The sequence below is a fragment of the Lycorma delicatula genome, chromosome 4, assembly GCF_047948215.1.
Source record: "Lycorma delicatula isolate Av1 chromosome 4, ASM4794821v1, whole genome shotgun sequence".
In the NCBI taxonomy this organism is placed as follows: Eukaryota; Metazoa; Arthropoda; class Insecta; order Hemiptera; family Fulgoridae; genus Lycorma; species Lycorma delicatula.
The window spans coordinates 160,251,478-160,274,060 of NC_134458.1; the positions used below are offsets into that span (position 1 = coordinate 160,251,478).

Sequence of the window (22,583 nt, forward strand, 5' to 3'; positions counted from 1 at the left end):
TCCATCCTTGATTTCTCCTTTTACCTCTTTAAGTAGGTCTACAAAGGATTGTTTACCTTGTTTGTGTGCCACTTTCATCACGGTGCCACTTTGATAGGGTTTTTACCCTATCAGCAGGAGTCCTATTAGATGACCTGTCCCTCCTAGTCCTGCTTTTATCCATCTTGTCCACATAAATACTCGTAGTCCTATTCATTCTGCGACTTGCATATTCAATCACATTCCTCGTCACATGAGCTGCATTGCCCTCCTTAACACCAAACATAACATCCTGTTTCATCTGGAGAAACACCTCTGCAACTCCCTTCTGTATATGGGGGGGGGGGATTGTTTGCTTCCCCTGTCGACGAATCTATCACAATAGTGAAGACTTTCCTGACAAAATTTTCCAAATCGTCACCCATATTTTTTCTACCATATTTTTTCACCCATATTTTTTCTACCATTGCCAAGCATTTGCCATTGCCAAATGCTTGGCAATGGTAGAATTTAATTAGTTTCTATTAATAAGCAAAGGTCACCCTTTGGGCCGCCCTGAAGATCACCTCTGAGAATCTGCTTCTCATCTTCACAATGTCAAATATTACTGCAAGATCCTTTTCCCTTTCCAGGAGCAGCAAATCTTTCAGTTCTACTGTCTTCTGAAACCAGTCTTTATTAAAAGATCGGGGGAGTTGAGATTTGTGTAGAACTGGAAGGATTTATCTGGGAAGAGAAGGGTTGTTAAATTACAGGAAAAGGAAATTCTCCCTTATAACTCAATGTTAGTGCTTAGAATAATAACTTAAGAACTAACTCACCTAGTAATTTATCAACAAAATTATTAAGTTCTTGTTTGTGTCAAAACAAATGACGTCACTTATCTGGTCAATACTTGGTTATTGACTAGAATAATTTTCCACTATTATAGGTTATGTTATACCTACAATACAGTTTCTTATGAAGAAAAAGTAGCACAACCAAAAAATCAAAATAGCACGTAAGTCTATTTTATTTATGATTATTTATTATTTATGATATTTATTTATGACCTGTTACTCACTTACTGTCCATGATAAAGCACGCTGGTAAATATCTGAGTCTCCAAACATGAATTTATCAACATTACTAATCTAATTAAATTATAAACAAAGCAAAAAATATATGATACAGCTCTTTGGTTTACAAAATCATTTATTGCACTTGAAAGAGTGGAAAGTACAATGGGAAAGAATAGGTTTAGAGAATGGAACTTAGGAAACTGCAGGTCTATTAGCATTATTAATTCTGATTTCTTCCAAATTTAAAATCAAGAAGTAATGCACCATCACTAGTAAAAGTTGTCTGTGATCAAGAGATTTGGTTAAATCATAAAAAAAGTCTGGGATGTGACTGATCTGTCAATTTTTCTCTAGTTTATCTGAAGTTTAAATCTTCTATGTGTAAGTTCTATAACTTACACAGAGACCAAATTAAAAATAAACTTAGAGATTTTTCTATTTTAATTTCATACTTTTTTATGTCAGTTAGTGTTACTATGTGAGCTTCAAGTTCCAAATTATTTAATCCTCACATTTTGTTTGTATCTCTTTCATGTGTGTACTATTAATATGTATTTTCTAGCATATGCTGTTTCAGTTTCACTTATTAATACTGTGATCTTAATGGTGAAATCAGATGCACTATTCAGATGGTTATTTATAGTTTTAAGAATGTCAGTAAGACTGGAGATTAGAAATTCATAATCATCAAAGTCATGCTTATTAAGAAATGAAGAAAGTTTTCATAAATGTCAGAAGCTAAGCCTGACATGTAACTGAACATGTAATTTCACAGTCTTATAAAAGAGTTTTGTTACACAAATAATTTTGGCTTATTCTAAAGCATTTTTTGATGTTGAGTCTGAATATGACCTACAAATTTGTCCTAAAAACTTTATTTTTATGTAATTGTTATTTGTAAAAAATGAAAATGGTTTAAATAATTTATTTTTTCTATTAAGACTAAATACTTGTAAAGATTTGTTGAGAGTAAATGTTTCTATTAATAATGAAATATGAATGTCTGGATTTATTTATAAATGAATAATATTTATAAATGGTGCAAAACAGAATAATTTGAAGGAGTGACCAGTGTGACTTAAAATGGTATTTCATCATAAAATGACACTGATGCTACTTACTATGACTTATTCCTTCTAGGAAAAGTAAATTTATCACAGTAATATGATCTCATTAATAGCGTTTTTAGTTACATAAATTGATACAGACATTCAATCACTATTTTTTCTGTGGAAAAACCCAATCCAGAAAATCAGTTACATTCTGGCTTTCATGCGAATACTATGATGAGTTTGAATTTTTGTTTTATTTTTATTTTTCCTGATACAGAATTGGATTGTTTTTTTGAGCTTCATACATATTTTTTTATGCATTTTTAGTAATTTATACAAAAATACTTGGTAGTTGTGTAAATCATGCAAACACGTTATTGTGTATGGTGGTGAATTAACTTTTAAATCTCAAAGAATAAATATTTCTCTTCGGTTTCTTATACCTTAAAATCAAATTTACCAGCATCGGCAAGGTAAAAATCTAAGAAGGAATATTTATTGGACCACTAATACATAAGCTAATGGAGGATTCAGATTTTGAGATGACTTTGAATGAATATGAGAAAGCAGCATTGTTATCATTTCAAAATATTATTAAATCATTACTGAGCAAAAAGGAGTCTGAGAACTCTTTAAAATTGGTGTGTGAACTTAAGAGCTATAAAAAAAAACTGGGATGCAATATGTTTCTTAAAATATGCATGTTGCATTTACACTTAGACTTTTTTCCACCTAACTTTGGCGACGTAAGTGATGAGCATGGTGAATGCTTTCATTAGGATGTATTGATAATAGAAAAACCAGGGAAATGGATTCCAGAAATGGTTGTCAATTACTGTTGGAGATTGAAAAGTGAGATTCCGGAGGCTGAGTAAGATAAAAACTATATAATTCTTTAAAGGTCAAATTTTTGTTAAATCTGTCCTACTAAAAAATCCTGTCCTCTTTAAATTTTCATTTGAAAATTTGAATTCAGCACAAAAGAATACTATAAGACATACCTATTGAATGGTAAGTAACAGAAAAAAACATTTTTTTTGGAATCAGTGTTATTAAAAGCATTTAAATTTATAGGCATTTTGCTTTTTATCAGTTGGTACAATTTTATACTTGTTACTCAGTTACTGAGTAACTGAAGCTATAGTTGGTAGTCCAGAAGTAAAGTTAAAGTTAAATTTAAAATAAATGTTTAAAGTAATTTTAATATTTCCTTTTTTATTTTATTTTAAACCTTTTTTAGTACAAATATAAAATGCAAACAATATATTTACAGATCATGAATCACTTGTTTGTATAATGTGTATTTAATTAAAATTTCTTTGGTTAAAATCCAAAACTTCAGAACAATTAATAAAATACTGTGAAAATAACATTAATATTGTTTCTTGAAATGTTAAATGTGTTGTCTTAATTATGAAATATAACTTTCCAATTTTCATCAGAATTTTCAGACTGTATTACAATCATTAAAACATATTATTAAAAAAGAAATGATATAAATAATAATTCATAAAGAAAAACTAATTGATTGTAGTCATATATAGGGTTATGTTGTGCTAATGTCTATATTTAAAAAAAAAAAATGAGTTGAACTGTAAATGGCTTTGTATGGTGTACAGCTCAAACATGTATTAGTATATTACAGAATCTCTCAAAGATAGAAATTTTGATTTAAAATTGCTGATTTGATGAAAAATCATATACTGACAACCACAACAATCTACACAGAAAAGTACATCTACATATTTTATGTATTTTAATACTAATTTATTAATATCTAAGTACATAAATATTAAAAATACATATACTTAAATTTACATTTTATAATAGTTGCTGCTGCATGCATTAGATAATTTAAAAGGAACAATAATTATGATTATTTTTTAAGTAAGGCTGACTCCTGTGATCATTATTCTCTAATTAATGAGAACAGCAAACAAATACTGAAAATGCAACTGGCATTATTTAATTTCAGAAATTTATTACATTAAAAAAAATTGACAAATTTATTAAATGTGGTTTTGATTGTTACAAACCAACTTTAACTTACCTTCAACTTTAATCTCAGTCATTTCAGTGAGAGATGCTGTTCCTTGAGATATTCCAGAAATTGTGAAGCTATCAAGAACTAAGAAATATAATTTACAATTTTACTTGGAGCCGTGCAATTAATTATTAACTAAAATTTGAATTAATTACCAGTTGAGGAATGGTCGCAGCAAATACAAGTGCAGGTATATGCATAGAGGCACTGAAAGGCTTCAGCCAAAAGAGAACCCAAATTGGACAGGCATATAAGCATCAATGGAACTCCAATAATGGCATATACCATAGTAACCAACTTACCCTCTGCAGTCTTAGGTGATAAATTCCCATAACCTGTAAATATTTAAAAAAAAAATTCAACATTTCAAGAAATACAAATGATCATGTAGTGTTGCTAATAAATTATAATGTGTAGTACAATATAAGTAATATATTGCTAAAATAAAAGGAAGGAAACTTGTTACACAAAGGAAATTTACAAGATTCAGTTTTTAAACTAAAACACATTCTCAAATTAATTAAAAGCCAAATAAATTAAAAATGACACGCACGTACACACATGTGCGTGAGAGAGAGAGAGACCTATTCATATAGATGCATGCCTAAGGAAAAGGAAGTGAGTATGAATGAGTACCTGTGTACATAGAATCAATGATCACTGACTCAACTAAATGATTCCTGCATTTGTTGGCTAATTTAACACATCAAAATTAAGGACAAAAGGAAGGGATTTTCTTAAGGAAGACTGCTTTCTAATAGATTTTTTATTTCCTAAACTTAAGAATCTGGAGGAAGAGTACTACTATAATATGTTATAGTAGGTAATTGAATTGGTCAGTATAAAATAATTTGTCATTTGAATACTCTTCTCAACTTGGAATAAAAAAATCTCAGTATCCAAAGAAATTGCTTGTAAAAATAATTAAAAACAGTAAGATAATTAGTCATGGTTATAACTAGTTATTAACTTGTTTTAATCAATTTGAACAGCTGTTCAGCAATACATCATGTGTTTTTAATCATTTTTACCAGCTATTTTGTAATGAATAAAAAATGTAGTTTATCTGAAATTGATTTTTTTGTTGGAAAACTCCCATTTTGTTTCTATAAATCCTATAAGGTTGAAATCTTCACAGAATGGTTTTAGAACCTTAGTTAAAAGCTCTGCAAAGTTTCAATAGAATCAGTGGTGGAATGAGTGAGTGATACTAAATCAAAAGCATATATCTCTTCATGGGACACGCTGTATGTCAGTGGTATTTTATGGATTTTTGCTAGACAACCACTAGATCCATACTAAGGTTCTGGAGACATGTTTGAGTAACTTCATCTTTTTAATGTGTGAGATTTATTATGGGGGGCTTTGTCTATGGATCAGTTCTGGGGTCTTTCCTATATAGTAGCAATAAAAAACAATCAACTGGGCTTGAGGGGCTAATCAGTAAAATGGGAATTTCAATTCCTTCTTTTATATAAATATAAATAAATAAACATATATATATATATATATATATATATATATATTTGTGTGTGTGCGCACGCACACTTGTGTGTAAATAGACTAAAATATACATATGTATGAGTATTATGTCATCTACAATGGATACTCTCCATCACTAGTAGAAACATACACAGCTTAAAAAAAATTAATTAATATTTTTTAACTTATTACTTATTAACTTATGAGATAATGGTACAGCCTTATGGCTGTACCATTATCTCATTAAATAAAAAATGGCTCTTCAAAAGAGACCTGAATATTAATAAAAACAGGTGACTACTAGGAATATGGGTCAGTTTTATATGGGTCAGTTTTTATGTCCCTTATGACTGAGTGAACCTTTGAGTTACCATCGTATGCTCTTCAATATTTACAGAGTCCTCATTATAAGCTGTTCAGATTGTGTCATGACCCCTTTTATTTCAAATTCTTTATATAATGTTGGTTAGTTTAGAAATGGGAGATGTTACAAGAATAGAAAGAAATTAATAATAATATTACTGTGTGTAACGTTTATTATAAACTACATCGTGAGTTTTTCTTTAGATGTTTTCTTATTTTATCATTTAACTTATCATTCACTGAGAATTATTTTACATTTGTAAGTTTATGCGAGTACTCCTTCAGTATATGAGTGTTAAACATACAGTTCTGCCAAGTAGGTGGTAATGTGTGTATTAAAATAGTAAAAATATTTTATAAAAGTTTTGATTAAAATTGTTTAAAATTCTCTTTATTACATTTTTTTACCTCAATTTCTTTTGGATAAATTTTTTGTAGATTAGTATAAAGGCAAAAAATTGTTATACAGGTCAGAGCTGGAACCTTCTTTCATGATTTTGATAAAAGATGTTTAAAATTTATTTTAAAAATTAAAAATTTTGTATTTAAAGTAATTAATTTTCTTCTATTAATTAAAAACTATATTGTGCAGAAATATCTATTTTAAATTTTTAAAAAGTTTTTTATCTGTGAGAGAAAGAGAGAGATAATTAGAGAGGCACCCTCACCAAAATGAACTCTAACTCCCTCAATTATATCAATAAAGCTCTCTCATACAAAAAAATAAAAACAAAATTTGATCAATCCCTGACAGAGAATTCTACATAGATTGCATCATAAGTTAATGCAATTGTGCAGGACACAGTTATCGAGTAATCTACAATTCATAATATTTATTTATAGACAGCAATTGGAAATCAGTTGTTGTGTACAGATTAGCATGGTAGTGAACAGAATTTAAAGAAATCTTGAATTGAATTTTGCTTTAAATATTAAAGAAAGTATCAAAATTTAATGGAGTAATTTTAAATTTAATTAATTAACTGGTGTTTATATATTTATTCATCATCTGGTAACTATAAGTTAACGCCCAATTGCAGCTCTCCTACGCTTTTTTTTATAATTGAATTTTTGTTACATATGAAAAAATTCCAAGCCAGACTCAGATTTTAACTCTGAACTTTCAAGATGAAAGGCAAAATTACTACTGTTCCCTCATGGGGATCAGTTGTTATATTTTAAACTGGAAATTAGGAGCTAATAAATAATGCTACCTATTCTGTAGTTCACAATCAAGAATTATATATATGTTTCATTTAAAAAGAGGTAACATAAATAATGTTTCTCTATGTTGAAGTCAACATAGTTTTTATCTGCAGAATGAGCTAATAACCATATACTTGCACTTACCTACACATACAGTCTATCAGGTATCAATGCAAGATGCAAACAGGTGACTCCATTGTTTGCTCATGTTTAAGGGCTTTGAAAATAATCTGAATTAGAATTCACACTGTAGTTAATACTGTTGTGCAATAAATAAAGTGTATGCTTTGAATAGTGTTTAAATGTGATGAGTTTTTTTATACTTTCTAACAAAATATGAGCATATATTTTATATTTACATCAGAAATAAAACTATGGCACTGGATTAAGAGCTCTGTTACAAGACATATTTTTATCATAAATTCCTAAACAGATTGAAATGAGAAATAATGGCATATAATAAATGTAACTGCATGCAAATAATGATAAGAAAGAAAATACTGGAAATTGTTAACTGTACATTACTTTACAAAGCGTAATATCTAGGAAGTATGCCTGACCGATAGTGGTGACAACTGTGACTGAATAGAGAAGGGCACTGCTGAATGACCATTGTAGTTCTTGATCAAGCAAGTCACGGCTGTGGGCACGGGTTGCTTCCACCACACTTGCTTCAAATTGTTGCAACTGTTGATGAACCAACTGCGTCCAATTTTTTTCATATAATACATTTAGCCTCTCTGAAACAAATAATCATATTTATTATTAATATTATAGTGTAATATCTATATTATAATTACTATATATTATAATATTGAGTTACATAAGTAGTTTTTGCTTTAAAATGAAAATAATCAAAAATGTTTGTTTGTTAATTTATTACGTCCTTTTAGAAAAGCTTATTTACAGCTAAAAACATCTTGTCACAAAATCACTGAAAAAAAACAAACATAAAACTTATTTTTCTCCAGAATTGAAAAACAGTAGCATATCCCAAATGTTTTAATGACGAAACTGGCTATATAACATCATTAAAATGTAGTTTAAAAAATAGATAGTTTACTTTATCAGACACTACTTGTTAATGCAAAAAAAACTGTTTGGAAAATATAAACACTATTTTACACAAGATTTTGAAAATAGTCATAAAAATGGCTGTGCACTAAATTGTGAGCAATTTCAGAACATTAAAAGAAATTAACAACACTAAAAATTAAGAATAGTTCATGAGGTAAATACAGACTTTGATATAATATTTTACAAACTCCAAATACTTATTTTGATACCGCTTTAGAAAAATGAAAAGCTTCTGAAATGGCTAGTAGTTTAAATCCAGAACAAAAAGCAATGTTCAGAAACTATTATGACAGTAAACACCAATCAAGAACTTTCATGTAGATGCTTTTTCCTTGATGTTGTCATAGGCAATGAAAAAGCTTACTTATATCAAACTATTTTTAGTACTATTCATGGAGAACAAACTATTGCTTTACCTGTTACATCAATGGGAATAGCTGCTAATATACTTGAAGATAGAAAAAAATAATTTAATCAGCTCAAATTAGTACCACCTTTAACTAAAACCTCCACTTCAAATATTAAGTTCAATTTTTTGGATGCAGAATAAATTAGATCAAGTAAAGCATAATTTGGGATGAAACTACATTGGCTCCCGATTTGCTTTAACTGCAGTTGACTGACTATTGAAAGTAATTGCAAAAAATTAGAAACCATTTGGGGGTAAGGTAACTTACCTGGAGATGATATTAGGCAAACTCTTCCTGTTGTCAAAAATGGTGACAGAACAAAAACAATCGAAGTTAACATTGAATATCCACTCTAGTAAAGATTTTAAAGTTTTAGGACTTAAAAATAATGTTTACCTAATTGATATAATTCCAGCAAGTGGCTGTTATGGCTTGGCAATGGTGACCATGATACAACTGACGGTTTACTAGAGAAAATGATAAGATTACCTTCCCATATTCACATAGGAGCAGCAAGCACATAAAATCACAAGTTCTGATTCTATTGTTTCTGATGGTGAAGAAAATACTGAAGAGTATTATCCAGCAGAATTTCTAAATGCATAAACTCCTTCACGAACTGAAATTAAAGGTTAGGAGCTGTAATCATGCTTTTGAGAAATCTTAATATAGAATGTATTTTGTGCAATAGAACAACGTTAATAGTCAGAAACTTAAAACCAAATTTAATTATTGCAGAAGTAATAACTGACTCATCCTCAGGTGAAATGGTTTTCATTTTTCAAATTGATCTTGCACATACCGATACCAACCTTCCCTTTTACTAAAAAGATGACAGTTTCCTGTAAAACTTGCAGTTGTGATGACAATCAATAAGTCACAAGGTCGAAATGGATAAAGTAGGTATAACTTCCTGAACCGGTGTTTGACCATGGACAGGTGCATGTTGCGTTGTCAAGAGTGTGAAGATTTGATGTAAAAGTTCAACTAGACCATGAGCTAGGCAAAGCAAGTTACTTAGGGATTCAGAAAAAATGCTGTTATGAAGAAATTTTCCAGTGTATCTAAGTTACAACATATTAGAGTTCTTTTATAAATTAAACTTGTAAGTTAATGACTGATGTAAGGCATTTAAATTAAGAAGTAACAACATGCAAAAAATCTTCAGAGGCGGGAAGGACTATTTTAAAACTGAAACTAAAGAGTAGGATCTTTATGAAAACCAGTTGCCATTTGCGCGTTATGCATTTTCTATAAAGCAAATAGCATAAAACGTACAGGATACGGGCGAAATATACTGCGTATTACAACATCCGTTGTATTTTTTCTTTCAGCGGGCTTTAATGTTAGTATATATGTCAACCAAATAAGGAAACACGGTGTGTTGATTGTTTGCTGTATGTGCTCACATTTTTATTTTGAATGAAGCGAGGTTTCCGAATTGTTCAGAATGAAGCGTTGAGATGCGAGTTATTCAAAAACGATTCATTAATCTGCTCAAATTTTTGTTTGGTATATCTGATCCCGTTTTTATTTTGAAAGAACCGTTTCTTGGCAAAATGCAACAAAGTGGCAAACTACATTTGCTTGCTTTATTTTTTCGAAAATTTCCTTTTTTTTATGCTGAAAAAAATAAAGCAAATTTATTGCAATTATTTTTATTTTTTCATTGCTGTTGCAATTTTTTAAAAAAATTATTGAAGCTTTTCATTGTAAATTTTCTGTTGTTATTAATTCGCTAAATTCATAAACATTATTTAGTTACAATTGGCAAAAACATTTAACAAAATCATGTGTGATGAAACATAAACCATGTAACATTTTCGCGGTGGGTCGTACGCCCGCCTTTTTTCTAGTATATAATATTAATGATTAAGATTGTTGCTGAAACCCTGAGCTAGGTAGAGGGGTGTGGATGAATACGTAGATTGTCGAAATTACCCGAAAAATCATACGAGGTATGAAGTGAACGAATCCGTGTCGACGAATCGATCTGAAAATCTATGTACGTTAATTCACAGAATTTAAAACAGACCATTTACTTTGCGTTTGTTTTTAATCAGACACTGAAACATAAATTAAGCAACATTACATATTAATGCTCAAAAGTAATAATTAAATGCAATACTTTAAAAAGAAATATTAGATACAGTCAAATTTGACGAAATTAAAAAAGGGGCGGAGGTTCAAGTTTTATGTTTTTTCTAATTTACTAATGCTATTTCATTATTCTTGGAACATTTCTATAATTTTTTCTAGAACATTAGAATAACCAAATGTTTGTGAAATGTTTCTAGAATATTCCTGGAACGACTAAGGCATAATGAAATAATTTACATCACTAGATTGTGTATTATGGATTTATTTAAAATACATTTTTACTCGATTTTTTCTCGGTTTTACTTTACGTAATAATTTGAACGGTCTCTGCCATTCCCCTCGTCAGAAAAAGTTGGCAACACGAACACTACTTCTTCTGAGAGAGATATACTATCCTTCCCGTTACGTATTACTTGAAGTCCTCTTTCACGTGAAAGTCTCTATTTATCTTTCTCCAGACCTTTTTTCTTAATAGTTTCATTTTTTCTTAATATACCATTTCTTTTTCTTCTTATCCCTCTTCTTCAATCCACTTTTCTCTGAAGAAATTCCTACGTAAGCGGTGTCGAAGGGAAGTGTTCGGGAAGGAAAGGGAAAAAGATTAAGTTGAAGGGAAATTTTTGGCTGCAGTGTTAATAATTTTATCACAAAAATGACTGATTTCACAAAAAGTTGACTTAATATCTTTTGTCAACTACCGAAGGTCTTGGGTTCGATTCTTGAAAAGTTTTATCAGCCACCAAACCTGTCACTGACAGGTTTTATATTTCTATAAACAAACGTAACAAAATAAATACTTGAAAAATTTTATATACACTCAATTGACTTAAATTGAAAGACAAATTATTCTTAATAAGTCTGTTCGTTTATTTTAAAAACAATGATTGATGAATTTGGATTAAAACTAACCAGTTAAAAATTTATTTGTGATCATTTTATTTGAATATTACTCGATGTAAAATATTATATCCCCAAAAATAAAAAAGAGTATGAGGAAAAAAATGTTAGTTTGGTACTTGTATTCGTTTTATCTATACCTCAAAATGTTGGGATTGGATTGGGCTGAATATCCTCTCTTTTCCACTAATGAGATCCTGTCATATCAATTTATAAACGATCGACAAAGCAAATATGGAACATACGGTACTGGTAGTGCTGCAGCTGTCTGTGAATTGACGTGATAGGTCAAACGAAGAGGAAGAGGGAAAGAAAAAGAACGAGTGAGCGATGAAGGAGAGGGTTGTAGAGGAAGACAGAGACACGAGGAACGTAATAAATGAGGCTGACCATTAGAGCCGATAACTGTAACGTCATAAACACACACATTTTTTTTGTTCTTCACCGTCATAGTTGACTTGCCTTTTATTAATTTTCAATTATTTCTCTAAAATTTGACAATGTATACAATAATTTAAAAAACAGACTTTAGAGGGGTTGGTACAACTCCTCTTAAAGTAAAGTACCAACTTTCACGTCAGTTGACCATGCTTTTGAGATGAAAGCAGATAATATCCACAATCAGACGACTCGTCACCGACCGTAGCAGCTGGCGTAGGATCAATTCTCTAACCTAAAACGGTTAGTCGGACCGAAGCCCAAATATAATTAAAATACTATATTAAATGTAATATTCTTCTCATAAAGCTGTTAGTTTACTCTTATTAGTCCACCAATAAGATCATATCCCGTACAATTAAATAACTCACAATCTTACCAACAAACCGTTATGAAAACGGTATATATATATATATATATATATATATATATATATATATATATATATATATATATATATAGAGGTTTTCAAGATCATAAATCTTGTTCGTGAACTTCGAGAGCACCACTCGATCACACTGGAGATGATCAGGGAAGAAATCGACGGTCACGGGCATAGGGTGAGTATTCTGCACGCCGCAGAATAACCAAAGAGCCGACAGCAACATTTTTTGTGAAGCTTCAGCAGAACAATAAAAATACGAGAGGTTATCTCTAAAGTAATGACCGTTTAAATTGTAAAAAAAAAATTATTCTGAAAACTTTATAAATATTTTTTATTTCTCTTAAACTACATAACTTATATTAATTCTCTATATAATCGCCACATGAATTAAGACATTTATAGGATTTAAGACAATATACCCTTGTCGTATTTTTCTGTCGCTAGTCCATTTAGCCACTAATTAACAGCAATTTTAAGTTTAACTTCACCCGCACATTGCTTACCACTCAAAACTTCTTTCAATTTCCAAACAAATGGTAATCAGAAGGACCTAAGCCGCACTATATGGTGGGTGATCGTAAATTTCCCATCCAAATGTTCTCAGTAAATCACGTGTCGGACCCGCAATATGTGGACGTGCATTATCGTGCAGCAGGACGACGCCGTCGGTCAGCCGACCACGTCACCGATTTTGAATGGCGTGTCGTAACTTACGTAGAGTTTCGCAATAGACGTCTGCATTTATAGTCATTCCACGTGGCATGAAATCAATCAGCAGTATCCCAAACCGATCCCAGAAGACTGTGGCCATCAGTTTGCTACCAAGTGGCTGTGGCATGACGTTTGTTGTTCTGGTTGGTGATTGAGGATGACGCGATTCACTTGACTGCCGTTTTCTCTCTGACGTGTAATACGAAATCTATATTTCATCGCCGGTAACGATTGAATTAATGAACTCATCACCTTTTTCTGTGTAGCCCATCAAAAGTTCCAAAGCAGATCCCATTCGAATTTTTTTGTGACGTTTTGTGAAGACGTGCGACACTCAACGTGCACAAACCTTTCTGCTCTTGAAACATCAGGAAAAAGAAGGGCCAGGTCGGAAATCGATGAGCGAAGATCTTTTCTGATTTCATCATCGATGCGTTTCAACAAGTTCTCGGTGGTTATCGAGGGCCTCCCAGAACGTTCTTCATCATGCACATTAATTCTGTTATTTCTAAACCTTTCACACCATTTTCGGACGTTTCTTTCATTCTTACATTATCACTGTATACAGCAACCAACTGCCTATGAATATGAATTTCAGCCGGCTTAACGTTTTGATGGTTTAAAAATCGTATGATTTCACGTATTTCACAGTCGGTAGCAACATCGATTTTCCTATTCACTTTATAACGTAATAACTAACACGTAATCAAAGATACTACAACGCAACAATATACAGACAACAATACAGTGTGTACATTAACAGCGTGGAAATGAACGACACAGGTTCGCTACCTTAAGGAGAGAAATTTCCTAGCGGTCTTTACTTTAGAGATATCCCTCGTATATTTGAATTCGCCAGGGCAATGTGTGATTCGAACGATCTCGGCAATCTACAGGCCTCGAACAATGCATGAGATGCCAATAAAAGGCCATATCAAAAACAATTTCATGTAGTCCTTGCACTGTGTGAAGTGTAGAGAAGGCCACAAGAAAACAGAGTGCTCCAGAAAGGACAGGAACACTCCTGCAATCTGTGCTTTATGCCAGTCCGACCGTCCAGCAAACTATCAAGATTGCAGAGTGTACAAAGTAGTATTAGAGAGAAAATATAAGCAGAGGTGAGTCGAAGCTCACAGCTTACTTCACGGATTAATTCCATAGGCCATTCAGCATCCAGTATCATGTTTGATGATGACAATTTCCCCACGTTAGGACATGGAGCAACTGGGAACATCGGCACAAAGCCTGGGTCTCTCCACCGAACATATGATGCAGTGGCTGGCTGTAGTGATGAGAATAGTGTGGACAAGTTTTTAGAGAAACTTTCTTCAAATATAAATTTCCTTGTTTAACAAAGAGATACTCAAATAAGCTTACTTTTTCAGGTACTCTCCAAAATCTGTTTTAGGCAAGGTTTCTCTTTATCATTACATGGAACATTAATGGTCTAATTTCTAGATGAGAAGAGTTGGAAACTGTGGTAATTAGCGATTCATTGGACGTGATATTAATATCAGAGGCGTACTTCACAGCCGTAATTACCTGACTTCGAGGTTTCTCAATGTACATGACAAATCATCAAGATGGGAGAGCTTATGGGATAACTGCAGTGTTGATAAGGGGTTCTCTGCAACATCATCAACTCCTTCTATAGTAACCAGATTGAGTGACCATGGTGGAGGTTACTGACTGTTGGGACAAACAAGACTGCGATGCACTGTCCTCCTCATCATACTATAACAAACAAGTTATTCTCCAAATACTTTGTAATATTAGGTTCCAGGTTTATTGCTGGAAGAAAGTAAACGCAAAAAATCCATTGTGGGGTTTCGGCTGACATCAAACTGGGGAAGGATATTGAGGAGCTGTATTCTAAATATACAGCTGAACGTAGTCTCAGGGTTTCAGCCAACACATAACACACTGCCTATGGAACTAACAAAGATCCCTTATTTATTTAGACTTTGGCATCTTTACACACTTAGAAAACAACTAAAACTCAATGGATCATTTGCCCGGTTTACTTATGTTAAGTATGACCATGTTGAGAAAGAAAAAGAAGCCTTTCCTTCATAACAAATTGGATCGGATGGGACTCTTTTGATCAAGGAGATTCTGATTGACCCATTCCTATTTGATACCCTGAAGGATATTGACTATGCAATGTACTGTTCAACAGCAGTCATGCAGGAATGTGCATGGCTCTACACCTGAGGAAATATATTCAAGCAGAGACGGTAACTAACCAAGAGAGATGATATATCTAATTTGCTCAAAAAGGTATCTTACACGAAAGTGACAGTGATTCAGGGGACAGAACACTTGTTAATGGGGCTGCGCAGAGGAGGTTATTGAAAACTATCAGATGAAACATTGAAGAATCCTTGAAAATTTTTCTATCCTGACTAGGGGCAGATGTAACCTATGGAAGGCCATGAAGGGGCTTCGACGACCCGCACCAACGGCTACCTGGATTACAGAGGTATAACTGATCATGGGTGAGGAATGACAAGGGGAAAGCCAATTTATTTGCTGTACATCTAGATGAAACATTTCAACCACATAATGAGGTTCCTAATGACAGAGAAATTAAAGACTTCTTAGAGAGCTCAATGCCAATCAGCTTTCCGATTAAGCCAATCTCTACAAGCGAATTGCTGTGATTAATCAACCTGGGAAGACAACCGAAGAAAGCCACAAGTATTGATTTAGTAAGAAACAAAGTGCTAGTTATGCTCCTTCTTAAGAGTACTATGTACATTAAAGACCTTTTTAACGCTGTCCTGCGAATGTCTTACTTCCCAGTGGAATGGAAAGCATCTCAAGTGCTAATGAACTTGAACCAGGGAAACTTGCATCCGAGGTTTCTTCTTACAGACCAATTAGCCTCTTACCAGTCATATCAAAATTATTTGAAAAGCTATTAGTTCACAGGCTCAGGACGGTTTTAGAGCTTGAGGAAGTCACTCCGGACCACCAATTTAGGTTCAGAAGCGGCCACTCTGCCATTGTACAACCACACAGAATTGTGAATGTCATCTGTGGTTGTCTAGAAGAAATTCCTATGGTATTTATGAATAAATAAAAAAAAAATTAACAAAATATGTTCACTATTTATAAAGTTATGGTAAATTTAGTATTTAGCTTTTCAAGAGCTGGAATTTACTTAACATTTAAGCTTGGAAAGGCACTGTGCGTACAGTCCCTTGTTGCACCTGATATAGACTGACGTATACCTACATTTTTTGTCTTCTTAGTGCAAATACAGCACCTACATTTTTTATTATTTTTTTTAGGCAATTTTTGGAAACCAGGTTCAGCTCGAGGGACACCACCTGCACCCTTAAATTCCATTAGACAAAGCTTCAATAACGCATACTGTGTAAGCATACCTGGACAATACTTTTGGTGCTCCCTTATTGTGCTCCTTGTAAAGTATGTATGAATTTAATACCCATCTAGTCATAATATTAAAAGCTATTTTTTTCCAGTAATGTGTTGTCCTCTGCTCATCTAGATAAGAATATAGCATCATGTCTGATCCTCCCATGTATTTATTACATTTGAAAACCATCTCCAGCTTAAAAACTTCCTTTTCTCTTTGCCTATGAAAAATAGTTTCTTCTCTTTCCTCAGCTGTTATTTTATTTGAAAGTAGAAATACAGATAATTCCTGAGACCTTTTCCCCCTAAATGCTGGAGCAAGGAGAGGTCCAGACCGACAATACATTCTCTCTCCAAAGGCAATTTTTTTTTAAAATTACATTGGTAAAGAATTTCTGTTGCAAAGAGGAATGGTGCCAGTTATATAAGTTCCATATTTAAATAATGTTCTGGTTAGGGGAATGGACATGGAAAAATTATCAATGAATAGGTAACCTTTATTCAAGTAGTTATCAATATTTAAAAACTTTATCACAACATAATGCACTAGCCCAATTTTTAAAATTTCATTTTTATTCTCCTGCCATAACCTTTGTATGTAAAAAAGCCCATACAATAATTGATTACTGAGTCACACATCATCGAAAACTTAACTCACAGTCAACATTCATTTTTAAATATCAAACACCAGTAAGTAAAATAATACTAAAAGTTATACAGTTAACACGTAAATAATTCACAGAATTTTATTTCCAAATAACAATGAAACAAAACACATAAGTACGTACATGGCAGCACCCACTGGAGTTGCTTGTTTTTTCCCAAAAACTAACACCAGTAGGTGTTGCTTCTTGGGAAAAATAAAGTGAAAATCACTTTATTTTTATAAATTTATATAGTTAAAAAAAACAATACATTTTCAATGTATAAATAAAATACAATTTATAAATGTCTTGGGAAATAATACCTTGACGTTAAAAAGGTGACTGACAACTTAAACATTAAGCTATGTTTTCCTATTGAATTCTCCACAATTTTTACTTTTGTCTGGCCTCTATTTTTTTTTAAAGAAATGGGGATAATAACAAATTTCTGTGTATCTGTGTATGAAGATAGGTATAACCCGTACATCAGAAATATGGTGAGTTATTCTGTACAGATCAAAATAGGTGATGTATTTGTTAATTTTTTTTAAGAAGAATTAAAAAAAACCTAATATCAAATCATAAATTTTTAGAGTTTTGCATTTTGCTGTCGATAACAAGTGGTGGTTCGTGTTTTACTACTACCTCAAACTATGCTTATTTACCTCCTTAGTAACATAAAAATAACATCCATTCGGATGCAGTAGGTAAATAAAAAAATAGATTTTTATTCTGATCCGAACATCAGAATATCAAATTATAATTGACACATTATATAGATCACAAAAAAAGCTATAAGATTATAAGATAAAAATAGATGTAATTACAGTTAATTTAATTGTTTAAATACAAACACATGAAATAATTTTAAGGTAAATTTATTAAATTAAAAAAAAAGTATTTTTTTAAAATTTAATAAATTTACCTTTATTATTAAAAAATATTTATTATAAAATATTTATTTATTTATTTATTATAAAATATTTATTATTAAAAAATTCATTAACTGAGTAATATTTCTTATATATATATTAGCTTCCGGGACCACCGTTAGGTAATTCTTCAGAGGATGAGATGAAACGACAATTTTGTAGCGTGTGCAAGTGCCATGCCTGACCGGGATTTGACCCGGGACTTCAGGATGAAAGACCGAGACGCTACTACTCGCACGCCACGGAGGCCGGCAGGTTAACATATTTTTTTCCTGTTTAGCCTCCGGGAATTACCGTCAGGTATAACTTCAGAGGATGAATGAGGCTGATAAGTATGAGTGTAAGTGAAGTGTAGTCTTGTACATTCTCAGGTTGACCATTTCTGAGATGTGTGGTTAACCCAACCGCAAAAGAACACCGGTGGTATCCACGATCTAGTATTCAAGACTGTATAAAAGTAACTGGATTTGAACGTTGGAACTCTCGACTTCGAAATCAGCTGATTTGCGAAGACGCGTTCACTACTAGACCAACCCGGTGGATAGGTTAACATATTTAATTTTCTAAAACTACACGATCCACTAGGTTTACACAATTCACTAGGTTTTTAAGATTCATACTTATGGGCGCTAGTTAATGATCTAAAAGATTAGTTCTGATATTTATCAGACTAAAGGCTGAAGGCATGACAGGCTGAATCAGACAGGTTGAAGGGATGACATACTTCATACGAGAATATATAATATATATTTATATACAGAGTGTAACACGAAGAAACGGAGAAACTTTCAGGATTTGTTTTATTGGTCAAAATAATGAAAAACGTTCATAATCACGGTCAGGCGCGGCATTTTTCATACGCTACATTTCCGTATCCCACGCACAAGCTTCAAGCGTATGTGGCGAAATCAAGCAAAAAATAAAAAATAAAATAAAAACATAAGTATGGAAATATTTTGTTTTTGAGTTCCGGCTAGCGAAAGATTTCGTCCGGATTTCAGCCCTATTGGGACTCAAATTAAGGAGTGAAATTAAAGGTTTTTTATGCAATTTTACCTGGGAAATAAGATAAAACCGGTCCCAGAACTGTAACTCCAGTAGTTTTTAAGATATCCGACGTAAAACGCAAACTTCGGTGTCGAAAAACAAGTTTTTTTAAGTTTGTAGTAAAATAGCTTTGTTAAATGACTAATACATGCGGAAGTTTTATTAAAAAAACTTGTAGAGAATTTGCTTCTGAGAAAAGTAATGTAAATACAGCCAATAAAATGTAAATAAAAACCCTTAAAATAAAAAACCTTTAAAACCTTTATTGTAGCAAAACAGACGGAAAATAGAAAGAAAATCATATTATTCTTTCTGTACCTAACAATTATTCTTTTTAACATTTTTTCGGTGTATCAACATTTACGAACGGAAGGGTCATTTCCGAAGTGTTCGTTTTCAGTTGAACGCCAAGTAAATCATGGCCAGTTAATGATAAACATCGTGTGATTCAGCATATTCAGCTGCTTCCCGACTTGTTGGAAAGTGGCTTTGGTGAGGGTGTTCTTAAAACCAGGAAAGGATCCTAGCGAGGTCGGCAGTTATCGACCCATCAGCCTCTTGCCGGTAATCGGCAAGTTACTTGAAAGGCTGGTTGTGGAACGACTCTGGGAAAGCATTGAGGTGAACTGTTTTCTAAATCGAGGCCAGTATGGCTTCACAAAAGGAGTTGGCACCGATGATTGCATCTTAAATGCATTTACCAGTAAATTTACCAATTAATTAAAAAAAATAATCATATTTCGTTTATTTAATGATTTAAACTAGTTCCGATGGCATTCTTTTAATTACTGAAAAATCTGGTGAGGGCACCATATGACTTCCTTGTACGCCTATTAAATTACATATACACATTTTTTTTTTAAAATGAAAAGTACATAAAATCTTATTTCATAAATAACTACTGATATATATATTTTTTTATTGTTTTTATTGAATTATCATTTAAAGTATTTTTTTTTTTAGAATCAGAGGTTAATAATTATTAATAAATCAATATATTTAAATTAAAAAAAAAAAGTTAAAAAAAAGGAAATGAAGTCTGATTCGAACCGATGTGCCTTCCCCTTCTAAGATCGAAATATTTCATTAATTAAAATTTCATTTGGCTACAACTTTGGAACCAATGAAAATAAGTACCATTTATGGTATATCGTTGAAAAGCTCTCAATGAGGGATTATTACTGCAGTTAAGAAAAAGTTCACAATTCAATTTTTTTGGATTTTGGGCTTTTTTGGACACTTTTGGTCCAGTCGATTGCAATCAAAAAGCAAGGTGCCCATCTAGATGTTAAATTAGTCCTAAATCCAAAATTTTAACATCCTGCGGCTAATCGTTTTTAAGTTATGCGAGATACATACGTACGTATGTATCATATGTACATATGATACATATGATATGCACATATGATACATATGTACATATGTATATACAACGTATATACATACAGACGTCACGCCCTAACTAGTAAAAATGGATTCAGGAATGGTCAAAATGGATATTTCAGTTCAAATCTGAAAACCGAAATTTATTGCGATCACAATACTTCCTTTACTTCGTACAAGGAATTAAAAATTACATTATATATTTCACGCCGGTTATGGGTTGATATGTTACTTCTCGGAAAATAAAAAGGAACTACTAGGAAGGAAAGCATTTGCCTGGATTTATCAAGGGAAACTGTTCTGAAACCTTAATTAGAGGATTATCACAGAATGTACAATTAATAATAAAATAAAAAGTAAACGTGATTAAAATCCATATTAGTAATTTAAGGTACTTATTATAAAAAATAACTACAAAATAAATCACACCTTAGAAGGCATTAATGAAAATTATTTGAGCATATATTTACGTACACGTTGAACGGGATGCAGAAAATAAAGGGTTTTGATTAGTTTTTTAAATTCGTCTGAGTTACAGTAATATTGTTTATGTAAAAAAAAATCTTGTGATTATATTTTAAATAAAATGGTGAGATAATCTTTTTTAAATAGTTCGATAATAATATATTAAAATGGCAAAAAATCTTAATAATACCCTTCTTGCAAGCGGAAGTATTGCGATGAGCTACATGAAAAGAGTTTTGTCATCAAGCTCGAGAAACGACGATACTTTAATTTTTTTTAAATAAGTGACTATTTTTTCTAGAAAAGACTGTACATTAAATATAAACTCGAAGATAAGTTAACATTATTAGTTTTATAAATATCAGTCTACAAGATTCATACTTGTGGGCGCCAAACGATAAAAGACAACTGATTTTTTATCTTGAAAATTCATTCTGTCTTTTATAGGGGGTTCAAGAGAAGGCATTATACTTCAGACGGAGATATATTAGAAGTAATAAATATTTAATAGTGTTGACAAGCTGTGTTTTACTTAGGCACTTTAAAGGAAAACAGTTTGCTTTGATTTTATTGGAAATGACATCAATTTGTCATCCCAAAAGAATTTGTCATCTAATAAAATACCCAACAATTTCTCATTATGGCATCAGAAATACTATCGTAATTAACATAAATTCTATCTCCACTCTATTAGCAATGCTGCGTCTCCTTGAAAGCCATAATGTAACGATATTATAAATATTTAAATTTAGGTGGTTTGCAAATCATCTAGTCAATAAGTTTTTGAATTGTTACGTAGAATTTTCAAGTCCTTTTAAATAACTATCTTTATATACAGATACAGTCGTTTTACCTGCGAAGAGGATAATTATAAACAACTCAATAATTAAACATAAAAATTCTTCTTCGTTTACTCTAAATAAGTAATTGATTGATAACGGCCAATTACTTATAAATTAATATTATTTTTGATGAGGAATGAACGTTATCGTAGTTTGCAAAATGTAACAAACGTTCTGAGATCAGGATTTCATCTCAGATTTATTTGTTAAATTATTATAGTTGACATTACTCAGTAGGAAAAATTATCTACTCTCATTATGACTTTTTGCATATACTAACCCTTAAAACCCTTAACCGTCAAACCCTTAAAAAAGTATGGTAATCTAAGAAAAAAGAATAGAATTAAAAATTGAGAATGAATTATCTAATTAAATATGTATACAAATCACAAATCAACGAAAATAATCAAAATATTGATAAATTTGAGTGGTCTGTAGGATTTTTCACTATACAACTATGAAGAATCCTGGTATAATTGATTTGAAAGTTATATAAAAGGCAAAAATTATAAAGAAATAAAATACATAAAACAAATAACTGAAAATATTGTTAAAAATTTTTTTGTGTTTAATATGGTAAAGTTGTACGTTTATCACAGAGCGCAAAGCAATTGAGAATAGCACTGAACTGAACCGGTATTATACTATCGAAAAAAAAAATTATAAATTAAACTTTATACA

The 22,583-nt window shown here is 31.6% G+C and overlaps 1 protein-coding gene across 2 annotated transcripts in view; it reads right to left on the reverse strand.

Moving 5' to 3' along the window:
* LOC142322962 (uncharacterized) overlaps positions 1-22,583 on the reverse strand; it is a 1,168,170-nt gene that overhangs the window by 19,746 nt on the left and 1,125,841 nt on the right. For both annotated transcript variants that reach the window (XM_075362062.1, XM_075362063.1), the window contains exons 9-10: positions 7,748-7,927; positions 4,292-4,471 (exon numbers count right to left, since the gene is read on the reverse strand). In XM_075362062.1, coding sequence (XP_075218177.1) covers positions 4,292-4,424 — 133 coding nt within the window. In that variant the 5' untranslated portion in view covers positions 4,425-4,471; positions 7,748-7,927. The remainder of the gene's footprint in view (positions 1-4,291; positions 4,472-7,747; positions 7,928-22,583) is intronic.